The 13,152-nt window shown below is 38.6% G+C and overlaps 1 protein-coding gene across 2 annotated transcripts; it reads right to left on the bottom strand.

Moving 5' to 3' along the window:
• Positions 1 to 3,220: 3,220 nt before the first annotated feature.
• CHCHD7 (coiled-coil-helix-coiled-coil-helix domain containing 7) lies at positions 3,221 to 12,940 on the bottom strand. 2 transcript variants are annotated; one of them, XM_063299312.1, is made up of 5 exons: positions 12,916 to 12,940; positions 12,252 to 12,346; positions 8,881 to 8,982; positions 6,395 to 6,493; positions 3,221 to 3,555 (listed from the first exon to the last, which is right to left on the bottom strand). In XM_063299312.1, the coding sequence occupies exons 3-5, from the start codon at positions 8,929 to 8,931 to the stop codon at positions 3,451 to 3,453; spliced, it is 255 nt and encodes an 84-aa protein (XP_063155382.1). In that variant the 5' UTR covers positions 8,932 to 8,982; positions 12,252 to 12,346; positions 12,916 to 12,940; the 3' UTR covers positions 3,221 to 3,450. The 2 variants fall into 2 exon arrangements, with proteins under 2 accessions (XP_063155382.1, XP_063155380.1); XM_063299310.1 differs by lacking the exon at positions 12,916 to 12,940 and having other exon boundaries at positions 12,252 to 12,372.
• Between the last annotated feature and the right edge of the window lie 212 nt (positions 12,941 to 13,152).

Below are 13,152 nucleotides of genomic sequence, written 5' to 3'. Positions count from 1 at the left end.
GTATTCCTAAAGACCTTCCATTCAGATACTATCAGGTCTGATGCTACTTAGTGTCTAAGTCCATAAAATATTAGCCACAGGTTGCCACCTAAGGCATCAAGGGAACTTGAGTTGTAAAAAGTTTATAAATGCTTGCATTTAATAACTTAAACATTGACAATGTTGTAAGTATGCCTTACTGTTTTCCCCACTGAATTACATATATGAATATAACATTGCTATATTTCTAATGGTCCTTGAAATTCACTTATCTATAAAGAATATATTTACCCATAACCAATTTTTAAATTTAACTGTCCAAAAACCAGTCTTTTAATACATTCCATAAAAAATGGTCAAGTATGCTTTTCTACATGAGAGACTTAATCTATCCAAATTTTTCCTTCTCTTACAAGATCAAACAGTTTGGCCCTCGTACACCGCAGTGGCTTTTACAACTGATGAATAATTGTACTGATGAGTTTAAGATCCCCAAACAGTGGAGGCGGGCTAGAGTTGCCGCTTTACTGAAACCTGGTAAAGACCCTGATGACCCGAAAAATTATCGACTGGTGTCACTCCTTTGCCATCTTTACAAGGTGTTGGAACGGATAATCCTTAACAGAATTGTGGATAATATTGATAGAAAAATCATGAAGGAGCAAGCAGGTTTCAGACCAGGGAGGTCATGCTGTGGCCAAATACTTAATCTTACACAATATATTGAAGACGGCTATGAACAAAAGACCATTACTGGAGTGGCTTTTATTGACTTAATTGCAGCGTATGGTACCGTTAATCATAGGATATTGCTACGCAAGATAAGTAAGTCTCACCGGAAGCAGTAAACTCACTAGGGTTATTGGCAGTCCAGTACAGAATCAGGTATTTTATGTGACTTTGAATGGAAAGAACAGTAGATGGAGGTTACAGAAGAATGGACTGACCCAAGGGAGCATACTGTCCCCGATATTCTATTATATACAAATGATCGACCAGTTCCCAACAACACAGAGTTTATCTACACAGATGACGCAGCAGTGGCTACACAAGGATCATGTTTTGATGAGACAGCTGGAAGACTTACTGTAGCACTTGAAAAATTAGGACAATATTACACTACTAATTTGAGGCCTAATCCAAGTAAGACCCAACTGTGTGCTTTCCATCTTCGAAATTGAGACACCGGGCTAAACTGAATGTTATATGGCAAGGGAACCAATTACATAATTGTCCTATACCGAAGTATCTCAGTGTGATACTTGATTGAATGCTTTCCTTTAAACAGCACTGCCTGAATATTAAGGCCAAGGTTAGTGCGAGGAATAACATTATTAGGAAATTGATGAATTATACATGGGGAGCCTGGCCATCCAGGTTACAAACATGAGCTTTGGCCTTGAGTGTCGCTGCAGCAGAGTACACCGCTCCAGTATGGAGCGCATCTACACACGCGAAGCAAGCTGACATTGCCCTAAATGAAACAGTACGAATAGCAACAGGATGTCTTAAACCTACACCAATTGAGAAAATGTACCCTCTTGTTGGTACTGCACCACCCAAGATCAGGAGAGTTGTTGTTGTTGAGGGAACAAAACAAGAGAAGGATCCCTGGCACCCTCTGTATGGTACGAGCTTCAAACACGTCCACTAAAATCTAGGAACAGTTTCATGGCAAGAACAAATAGTCTTTTGTGGGCAAGAGCAAAACTGAATTGGAAGATGGGCGAGAGAAATCACTGACCAAGGGAGAGTCCCAGAAGAGAATATGGTTGAGGGACTTGACCGCCCTTATTTGGAGGATTCTGAATAGGTTGAGGGTTGGAGTGCCTAAGCGTAAGACTAATATGCTCAAGTGAGGATCGCTGACAGATAACATGCTATGTGAATGTGGAGATACACAGAATTCGGCCCACCTGCTGATTACCACCAATAGTATGCACTGAAAATGACTTGTTTTTGGCCAATGACAAAGCCAAGGTGGCGTCATATTGGCAGCTTAAAGTTTGATCTGGATACAAAAGGAGTAGTATAGCAGTTTCTAAACAGCATCAACAAAGCATTTTAAAAAATGTTAAGATTTATATACATTACTGCTCATATTTAAACTTTAGCACTGTTGTTTCAACAGGATTGTAGTACTGAATATAAGCAGGAATCAAAACATTAGCTGAAGAACTTGAAAGGTCGAATCTGATACATCCCTTCCTTTCAAAGAAGTTGTAATTACATATGGTTCAAATACAAAGGTTCATACAGAAGGACATCTATAGACCTACTTATTTTTGCTATTTGTATAACTCTGGCAGTGTTTGTAGACTGTTTGACTCTTCATTTAACCCACCACAATATGCCCCTCAATGAATAGTTGCCAAGTACTTCCCAGCTCGCCTGGCTATTCTCTGCAGGAGACTTTTCTCATAATGTTCAAATATTATGAAGCGGAGAAAGAAGTTTAACCAGCAAGTTGAAAAGTCTGTGAACTCTCAAGAACTTTACAAGTGTATCAAAATACATTAAAGTACTACTCAACTGAACAGCTAATTTACATTAGAAATAAACTGAAGACTGAAGATGTTCTTAATTTTATTCTGAGATAAAACTGATATTGCCAAAAATGAATGCATTTAGCAAGCTATTCTGAATGATTCCATACAACAGATATGAAAAATAGTATGAATGTCCTGACACCCAGAAAGTAAATACAGTAATACTTAAGATGAATTCAGTCATTCCTGATTCCATCTAGACTGATGTTTATGTATGTTACAAACTGATGTCTGCTGGAGATATGGAAGGTCCCCAGTTCTTCCTAAACTTTCGGAAAACGCTATGCAGCATCTTTTAGAGAAAACCCCTGATTTATACCCAACAGATGATATTGATAAAAATGCTACAGTTAATACTATTGAGTTGATAGACTGAGGTTAAAGGTGAGAGTGGAAATATCTATACATCGGTTACAATGAAGATAACCATAAGCATTATACTGAAGAACATCATTCCACAAAATAATGGTTTTTTTAGTAACAGGATATTAAGATTTACTGGTCACTAATGATACACTGATCTAAAATGAGCCAAGAATCCTGGGAAATAAAATCTATGAGAATGTTCAGCCCCATACTATTTTTCAACTGTTTCATTTGAAAACTATCTGTAATCCATTTGAATTGCTTTGTGTGTGTGTATAATAAATATATGAAATTATATATTGTAATAAATATATAACACGTGAAACACCCTCATTAAAAACTGCATTTATTTCTGGAAGTTTTTCCCACAGAACAATGCATTTCACTCTTTAGACATTCAAAGTTTCAGGGTTCCTCTTTGGTTAGTTTTTGTAAACAAATACAGTACAAGGATAGTGGCAACACAACTATCGAGGAACAGCTTTTTTCCCAAATAAAATAAAGCACATTGTTACAGTAAAACCATTGTACATCTTATATTAATAAAACTGTATGGTTAATATGGTGCCCCTCCCAATGAAGCCAGGATTCTCTCTCTCTCTTCTGCTGTAGGCATATATGGTTTTATTCCATCTTGTCTTCTCTGAATCATAATCCCATGCTAGAAATGCAAACAAACCATGAAGTGTGATTAAATCCACTTTGCTGTCAGATAGTTTAGCAAATCAAGTATTTGTGTATAGTTGGAGAAGTCTTGCTCCATCAAAATAAACATGTTATCTCTGTCATCTGAAGTGCTTATCTGTAAGGTTGGAGCACCCATTCGCAATTAGCCATTGCTTCTGGGTCCATAGCTAATTGCGACTGGGTGCTCCAACCTTACACTACCTTTGAAAGACTGATTCTCCATGAATCAGTGGAATATAAATCACTCTGTTCATGATATGCAATCACCAATGATAGTTTGGAGATGGAACTTCCCCATTGGCAGAAACGTTGATCAGGAGAATTTGCACATGACAGAGCTTTCCAGAGAGCATCATGCGTTGACTTTCTCTTTATATGCATAGACACTATTTATATACATGGACACTATAAGAACGAAGCCACAATGTGCTTAGGCCTAGAGACTCAATGTCAATAATCTGCCAGAAGAGTCACTTTTTTACATAAAAAGGGAAGTAGTTTGGTAGCTTCTAGTTGAACAGTGTGATATAACATCAGAGTATGCTCAGCTAGTTTTTTTCCACATGGAGTTAATGAATGCTTTCACCCATAATGTTAGGTAAAGGAAAGACAACCTTTCTGGGCAAGTGGCCATATTTGGAATTCTAAGAGCATGTGATGGACACATTCACAAATGGCTGCCACAGCAAGCCTGCCTCTTAACAAAAGGGCTACTATGGTCTCAAAGCATCCATTCACCTGAAGGAAAATTAATGAGATTACTCTCACCACCCTTGCTTTCTTTGCCAAGTAGGTGAGAATATTTCCAAATAAAGCACTGGGATGCAGCCACCCACCATTCTTTATCTTCTAAGAATGACTAGGAGGTTAGAAATATATATTTTTTGCAATATGTCAATTTTATTTCTAAAAAAACAAAATAGAGAAATCTGCAAATTGCTATATGGAAATCTGGAGAGCACCAAAGAAAGTATCTATGAGAACGTTATCTATCGTTGTGGATTTTTCTTAGTTTGAATGTGAACTTACCCCAAGAACAAAATAGTGGTTTACAAGCCACAGAAGGAGGACATGCACATCAAGCTAACTCCTCCCTCTCAAAATACATTATGGCTTAGTAGCATGTGTAAAAAAGAATAGTAAACGAATTCTGATTTGGTGTCCAAACTCCTGGATCCAAATCCACATTACCATAAAGTTTTAAATATAGTTAGAAAAATATAATCTCTATTACAACTGTTGTTATATCCCTAGTGGGATTCAATCCGCGTACCAGTATCCCATCATATTTTTGTGTGCGTAACTCTGAGTATTGCAGTTCATTAGGACCTGAATATAAAAAGTGTGCTTGTCCTAGTCCAACCTCTGAAGGGCATTTGATACTATCAACCAAAGTAATCTCCTAGACCCCCTATAAGGGCTGGGGTGGGAGGCATTGTCTGCAGTGCTTCCACTACTCCCTGAGTAGGTAGTTCCAGCTGGTAGTGTTATATGATGAGCAGTCAAGCCCCTAGTCTCTCTTTTATAGGATGCCACAGGGCTCTGCGTTGTTCCTCCATGTAACTTAACACCAATCACTGGGACAGGTGATTCATTAATTAGGATGAAGTATTAAGATGGTATCTCCACCATGGGCCAAGCTGGAGACGTGGAGGATGTCATTATATGTGTCTGGAGGCTGTGAGGGGTTGGATGGGATAAGACAATCTAAAGTTAAATATGAGCAAGAGATAAATACTGCTCATTCAAAAACCACTGCCCTTGTGTCAGCCCTTGTTCTGTTACAGGATGGAGCAGCTGCAACTTCAAGATTCTCCTATGTTTACAGCATCTGAGTCACTGTTGTGAGATGGATGGCCATTTAAATCCTTTAAATAAATAAAAATATAAATACAATCTGGTTACTCAGTAGGTGAAGGCTGAGGTTAGGGGAACCTTTGCCCAGCTTCAACTAGTGGACCAGTTACAGCCCTTTTTGGAGCAGCCAGCACTAGCAACAGTTACGTATCAACTCTAATCAACTTCAGTTTGAACTGTCTGAACTGTTGCAGCACATGCTACCTAAGGCTTCTTGTAAACACTACCTGGAAATATCCATTGGTACAGAATGTGGCAACCCACTTACTAGTGTTTGAGAGCCTGGTCAACAGCATGTCATATATACTGCAGGCACTATATTGGTTGACAATTTGTTTCCAAGAACCATTCAAAGTGATTGTTTTGACTATAACGTTCTATAGTTCTTGATATCTTCTGGAACATTTTCTCCCAACAGAATCTGCCCATTCTGATGGATTCAACCCAGAATGGGGTACTTCAGCTCCCAATGCCAATGAGCTTGGGAGAAATGAGTATGGAGGCAGGTCTTACTAGTAGTTACGCTGACTCTATGGAATAGTCTTGCCCCCTGAGGTTCAAAGAGCCCAACACTGCTAGCATTTAGTATGACAGTGAAAACTGTTCTTTTCTCCTGGACACTTGGAAATTAAATTGTTTACTTGGTTATTTTAATTTTTTTTTGTATATAGTGAATGTGTATTTCAATTTATCTTAATGTTTACTGATTTAAATTTTAATCTGAAGTAATTGTGATATTGTTAGATTTCATGGCTATGAAGTGCCCAGAGGCCTTTGAATGTGAACTCATATAAATGATGCAATAAACAATCTGACCCTTTAATATTGCCAGTTTTTTTTTAAATTATATATTTAGAGATAGAGATAGGTAGAGATAGATCAGAGACAGATTTAGAACCTGATTCCTATTTCCATCACTGGGCAAGTTTAGATAAAAGCCTTTCAAATTTACTTACCCAAAATTTTCGGCAATTTTTGTACTTTAAAAAATAGACTGAACACATATTCTTATTGGATTGATTCTCTTCCAAACACTTTCTAGAAGCATCGGTTTCCTTGAATATGAAAGAAAATAAAATATAAAGACATAATGGTTGATAATTATTTTCTACAGTTTGGAGGAGTGCCATGTTCACTTGTTGAAAGGTGACTAAACAATGAGGGATCTTACAAATAATTATGTTGGGATAAAATCCTACTCAATAGTACTCCTATCTGTTTCTTCAAAATATTAGTCTAAGACTTTAAACCTAGGATTAGGCTAAAAAGTTAAATCAAAAAGTGAAGAATAAATAAGCATCCAAAACTTAGATCTTGAATTATACCTGTATTCAACAGGGTGTTCTTTTTTCAAAGCGCAGAAATTTTTGAATTCATAAATATTACTTAAACATTTCAAAAGATGGATTTACAAATCTATAGACTCCAAAATTAGTTGTCTGTGTCAAACTGCAACTTCAAAGAAGTCTCACATAAGCAGTACACACTTTTAAAAAAAGAAGACAATGATGACTGTGCATAAAATATAAATTTTAATTTATTTAATTAAATTTATTATGGGTACCCTTTCTTTTTTTTGTAGTTAATTGTTTCATTGTATTGTAAGATGCAAATAATACATTACAGAATTCATATATTAGCTAGGTACAGAGGTATTTGTGCAACATAAACTAAAAATTGTTGATACTATAATAATTTCAATAACTTGAACTATTAAAGATAAGAAAAAATATCAGTGTTAACTATAATTCTGAGATGTTAACGAATATAAGATTGCTTAAATTGTACAATTAAAGCTAAGTGTGGTATTGACAGACTATTGAGAAATGCACTGAATTAATATGTAATATAGTAAGGATTTCTATCTTTAGCTTGACACTTAGTACTGAGATCTCGACTGTATTTATTGTTTATTAATATTAAAAAAAGAGAGAGGAAAAAGAGAGGAAAAATAAAAAAGGAATTTTTTTTTTAAATGCTTGGAAAAATTGGTAACTTCCCCCTTCTTACATTTATAAACATCTAGACCCCCTGAGAAACCATATTGTGTTTGTACGATAGTCCTTGATAAATGACGGTAGTTGGGATCAGAAATGCTATTGCTAAGTGATGCGGTCATAAAGCACATCACGTGACTGCACTACTTAGAGACAGCAGTTCTGGCAGTCCCTGGTTACCATCTTTAAGCAAGGACCGTGTGCGTCATTAAGCAAGGACCTCACACGATCGCGACCTCGGACTAGCTTCCCCATTGACTGCTTGTGGGAAGCCAGCAGGGAACATTGCAAATTGTGATCATGTTACTGTGGGGGTTCTGCGATGGCTGAAACTTTGAGGACCAGTTGTAACTACCACTCATTCAGTGCCACTGCAAGTTCAAACGGTTGCTGAATTAACGGTTGTTAACTGAGGACCACCTGTATTTGCTGTATGATGTATTGTATATATGGAAGCCATTCTTGCTTAAATTTAGTTAAAATTTCTGATGTGGATATATGCTGCTAATTTTGCCACTGCTGCATATTCTACAAGTTTAAGTTCCAAATCAGATACCATCAGTGTTGTATCTTTCTTCCAATATTGGACAAAATTTATTCTTGCAGCCATGAGCTTGTATCTCAGTAAGTTGTGATATTTCTTGTTGATATATCCTAGAATTATATCTAGTAAAAAAAAACCCTATTCTGACAGACTGGGCAGCTTACAGTATCCAAATATACAATTAAAATAGTTAAAAATATGAAATAAAATGGACTAAAAACAACCATAATTAGATTATTGTGTCTTAAGGCCTTCTGGAATGCAAAGAGCATGAGCGCTGTACGTATCTCTGGGGAGATGCTGTTCCAAAGGGCAAAGTCAATGACAAAAAATGTTTTGTTTTAAACTACTGATGTTCAGAAGTTTTGCCAAACCGTTATGGATTGACTGCAATTCAGCAGAAACAAACCCAGAACATATAGGTAGTTACAGGATCCCCTCAACAGCCAGTCATCAATGTTCTTGTCTGTGTGCTATTCTTCAGTGTGATAGTCTAATGTGGCATATATTCTACCTGCCTACCCATCTTCCCAGCATTTTACCTTCTCTCCCATGGCTTCCCTCAGCTACCCCTGATGTCCCAGCATAGCATATGCTTTCCATTCCCTACACCTCCTCCACTGCCACTGGTTAGGATTGCACATGCCAGTGCAGAGAAATCCCTTCAGACCTTTTTTTTTTTTACACTTAGCCCTCTTCTGAGCCACACCTGCCTGGATCAATGTATCTAAAAGAACATAGCCCATTTCATTCTACATACAAACCAAGACACCTGGAATACATGTCTCAGCTTGAGCACAGACCATCCAAAACCAAGTGTTCTGTGTTGGGAGCATTTTGCACATCGTTATTTTGTAAAGCTACCCTTCATAAAGATAAATTAAGGTTTATAAGAACTTACCACTAAACATGGATTAATGTCATGATCCTGAAATCGGCGTTTTTTGGACATAAAGTTGGTACTGTATTATTTTTCTGCGTGTGTGATTTTTAAGGACAGCACCTAGGAAAAAAAAAAGACAATTTCAACATACAAGGAACGCTTTTGTTTTGACAAAAAAATTTAAAAAATTTCCTAGGGATTTGTATGAAATATTTAGAAAAAAGCAGAGATAATGTGTTTTCTAGGAAATTTTGAATCAGAAAAAAATTTATTTGCAAGTTAGTATAATTAAAAGCAGCAAGTTAGTATAATTAAAAGCAGCATCTATTATTTATAATAAATAAAATCATAGTATTTATTTATTTAATTTATTGATTGCTCAAATTTAGCCACCGCCCATCTCCCCCAAAAGAGGGACTCTGGGCGGTTTACAATAAAATTCCCCATAAAACATAAACATTAAAATCACATAAAACAGTTATAATAAAATACAGTAAATAAATAAAATCCAAGAAAGGTATAAAATCGAGGCTGGTGGGAGGGACTCTAGGGTGCGAGCCACCCCCAATAATGGTTATTCACTTTCCCACCCCAGGCGAGACGGCAGAACCAGGTCTTCAGGGCCTTCCGGAAGGTCAGGAGTGAGAGGGCCTGCCTCACCTCCGGGGGCAAGATATTCCAGAGAGTGGAGGCCACTACAGAGAAGGCCCGTTTCCTGGACCCCGCCAGATGAAATTCTGTTATGGATGGGGTCCACAACATGTCCTCTCTGGATGATCGGGTGGGGCGGGCCAATGTAATGGGGATGAGATGGTCCCTCAGGTAACCTGGCCCCATGCCATGTAAGGCTTTAAAGGTAATAACCAACGCCTTGAATTGGACCCGGAAGCAAACTGGCACCCAGTGCAGCTTGCGCAGCAACGGTGTTATATGTGCCCACCTAGGGGCACCAAAAATAGCCCGCACGGCTGCATTCTGGACCAGCTGAAGCTTCCGGATACACTTCAAGGGTAGCCCCATGTAGAGTGCACTGCAGTAGTCTATATGGGAGATAACCAGTGCGTGAGTGACTGTTTGGAGGGCTTCTCGATGTATGCATAAGTATGTTAAGTATTTTATTTTTAAAAATCTGGCTTCTTTTATGAGGTTCAATATTACATTCAAAGAAACACAAAGCTATGAAAAATAATTTTCACTTGAAAATCGGAAAGAATGTTAAGCAGGAGGTGACAATTAAAAAAAAATCACCTGTAAATTATATTAATTCTATTGACTTTGAAACTGCCAAAATTGGCTCAAGTGAAGCATATTTCAGAGAAAATTTTTGAAATATAAAGCAAAAATACGCTTTTGCCCATCCCAAAATTAGGATAGGTAGGTAACCAGATCAAGCAAGTTTTTATGCGTTTCAGGTAAGTCATTTGAATACATGTATGTAGCCATGGGAGAGGGGGGGGAATAGAAAAGCTATTTTTCCACACAGCGTTAATTGAAAGAAGAATCTAATAGAATGAAAAATCTTGTTTGAAATGTTCTTCCAGAATGTATTCTAAAACTCACATTTCTCTGAATTGCTTCAGACTAATCTTGGAGATTAAAGTACTGCTGCAGTTTATTTAAAGCATTTATACTTCACTCCTCAGCTGCAATGGTTCCCAAAGCAACTTACAAACTCTAACAAGAGACTCTCATGTTCAAAGTCTTGAACGCTATGACATAAAAAGATCAATTGCAAAAGTTGTTACAGATCAAGAAACTGCTGGCTTTCTTATCATAATCCCTGGAAATAAATTAAAGAAGGAAGCAGCAAAATCCCTGGCCTCTTAGCTGAGGCTTCCTGTCACTCTAACTACTATCTCCTACAGAAATGCTTCTGGATGACAACTGAGGGAAAGACAAAGCACAACATTTCCAGACCAGACAGACTGTGGCCTGCTTTCCTTCTTCTGTAGTTTTGTTACTGGTTTAATTTAGATGCAGCAGTTATAGTTTGAGCTTTCAAATGTAAAACAATAAGAGGTTTTCCAAGTTTTAGTGTTTAAATTAAGAACACAAAATATTTTTAATTTTGTTACATTCATGATGCAGGAGAGCCATGTTAGTCTAGCCAAAAATGAGAAGTCTGGTAGCAGTCTCTTGAAGTCTTTTCAAACTAACCATTTTATTAAAAAGCATAGACTTTCATGAACTTTAGCTCACTTCATCAGATCAAAACTGATCAACAATACACAAAAGCTTGTATCTTTCAATAAAATTTGTTAATCTGAAAAGGTGTTACCAGACTCCTCCTGATACATGGTATAGCACTCTCTTGAAGTGGGACAGCAGTTATAACTTTGACAACTCAATTAACATAAATACAAGTACTGGCAAACCACTTAAGAAATGTTGCCAAGAAAACAACATGGACCTGTCTATGTAGTCATCAGAAGTCAAGATTGATTTGGAGGATCATTACATGGACACACACACACACACACAATGATTTGCAAACAAACTTCTAGATGTGATTTATAGCCCCATATTTATTTGTGTGATTTATCTACTACCTCAATCCTTGTGACTCTTACAAAATTTATCTGCTGACGTTGGTCATTCATTTCTTTATTTCAGAATAAGGGAAGACATTCAGGTATTTTGGTTCTAACCAAAAAACAGGGGGGGAGCAAATTGTGCTATTAAAGATATTTCCTATGATAAAGCAGGATACAGTATAGCTATACAGACTAGCTTTTATCTATACAGTATACATTTTATATGAAACTTGCAGACAATCCTACGTAAGTTCTACTAAGTTCAACATGGCTTACTGTCAGACTGCCCAAATAGTTACAACTTATGTTTAAAGCTCCGTATTTTCTTAAAATGTTACAATATGTAACTGCTAAATGTACTAATCACTAAACTGTAGCATATGTGAACTCCAGAATATGTGTAATTTCGTTTTCTGAAATAAAAGATACATTAAGTTTACAGGGTTGCTACCAAGACAAGACTGTCCCTTTTTTTCATCTCAGTCTCAGGCTGAAGCACTTTGTACTATAATAGTCTATTCCTGCATCTTAGAATAGGGAAGCAAGTCCTTTATTAAACATTTTTCCTCCTTGCAAAACACAAACAAGTAAGAATGCACGCAGACTGAGATCTATGAGATTGACTGCCAGTCTGTCTGAGCTCTGGGTAACTTGCAGTAGATGGGAGAAATGCCTGTACTCCCAATTATTTAAAAATGGTAGCAGAAAATAGCAACATCTCCCTCCCCAAAGCAAGCTGTAGAAGTTAAGAAACTTTAGGAAACCAGGTAAGTGGCCCAGACACTGAAAATAAAAAAACTCAGATTTCCCCCCCCCCCCAAATCTATGTATTTTTTGCATCAGACCCTTACGTACACCTTTGGGTATTCTTCTATAAGAGCAAATTTATGGAGGAGACTGACATATGTTCCTTCCACAGCATTCTTTCCAATGAAACACTTTCGGGAAGTCTATAAACACAAAGGAAACAGCTGTCAGTGCTTCAGATCCAACCTTCCGTACAATTCAATGGAGCACACCGCCCTTCGCAAGGGAAACGAGGAAAAGGAAAGGAGAAGAGGGCGGGGAGGCTAATCCTGAACCCCAGACTGGGCGCCAATTTAGAGGGAGGGTTGAGCCTCCTTCGACTGAACTGCTCCCGCCGCCTTCCAATGGAATCTAGCCGACGGGACCCTGGACATCTTGGTGGGTGGCGGTAATGGCCCCGTAAAGCCACTCCGGCCCGTTTGTGGGGATTACCCCGCGACCTCTCCGCTTCAACGGCCGCGAGAAGACAAATCTGAAAGAAGCCTCCAGCACCTTAACGGATCGGGAAAAGAGGGCGAGGCTCGACCGTCCACCTCTCCCGCGAAGCTCCTCTCCCTCTTCAGTGAACAGTCGAGGTCAGCGTCTGCCTCGGGCGCCGCGACGCCCCCAGAGGAAGGCAGCTCCAGCGAGGCCTATCTGAACGGGCGAAGGCGCCCCACGCTCCGCAGGCGACTCCGCGCTCGCACGACGCGGCTCGGCGGCCAACACTCACCTCGGCCACCGCGAGGAAACCCAAATCCCAGCTCAAAGGCTCGTCTCGAATTCGAAAGACGTCAGCAGCTTGGGCAGCGATCTTATAAGTGGCGCAGCCTACCCCATTTCTGGCCCCGCAGCCCGGGAGAAAATGACAGTTCCTTGGCCCAATGCAGGCGGCCGAAGCTCTTTGAAAGGCAGCGCCAAGCCGCCGCAGACTGGCCAATCCTTGCTCGGTTCCTCCCCGGCCTATCCC

This window comes from Candoia aspera, chromosome 3 (assembly GCF_035149785.1).
Source record: "Candoia aspera isolate rCanAsp1 chromosome 3, rCanAsp1.hap2, whole genome shotgun sequence".
In the NCBI taxonomy this organism is placed as follows: Eukaryota; Metazoa; Chordata; class Lepidosauria; order Squamata; family Boidae; genus Candoia; species Candoia aspera.
The sequence above is the reverse complement of the archived record's forward strand: the minus strand, read 5'-3'. Positions and strand labels throughout refer to the sequence as shown.

Bases quoted from the DNA above. Each gene is read 5' to 3' on its own strand.
- CHCHD7 (XM_063299312.1), bottom strand. From the start codon at position 8,931: ATGTCCAAAAAACGCCGATTTCAGGATCATGACATTAATCCATGTTTA. The intron at 6,494-8,880 runs GTAAGTTCTTAT...TTCATATTCAAG, and splicing joins ACATTAATCCATGTTTAGTG to GAAACCGATGCTTCTAGAAA. The intron at 3,556-6,394 runs GTAAGTAAATTT...TTGCATTTCTAG, and splicing joins AAAATTGCCGAAAATTTTGG to CATGGGATTATGATTCAGAG.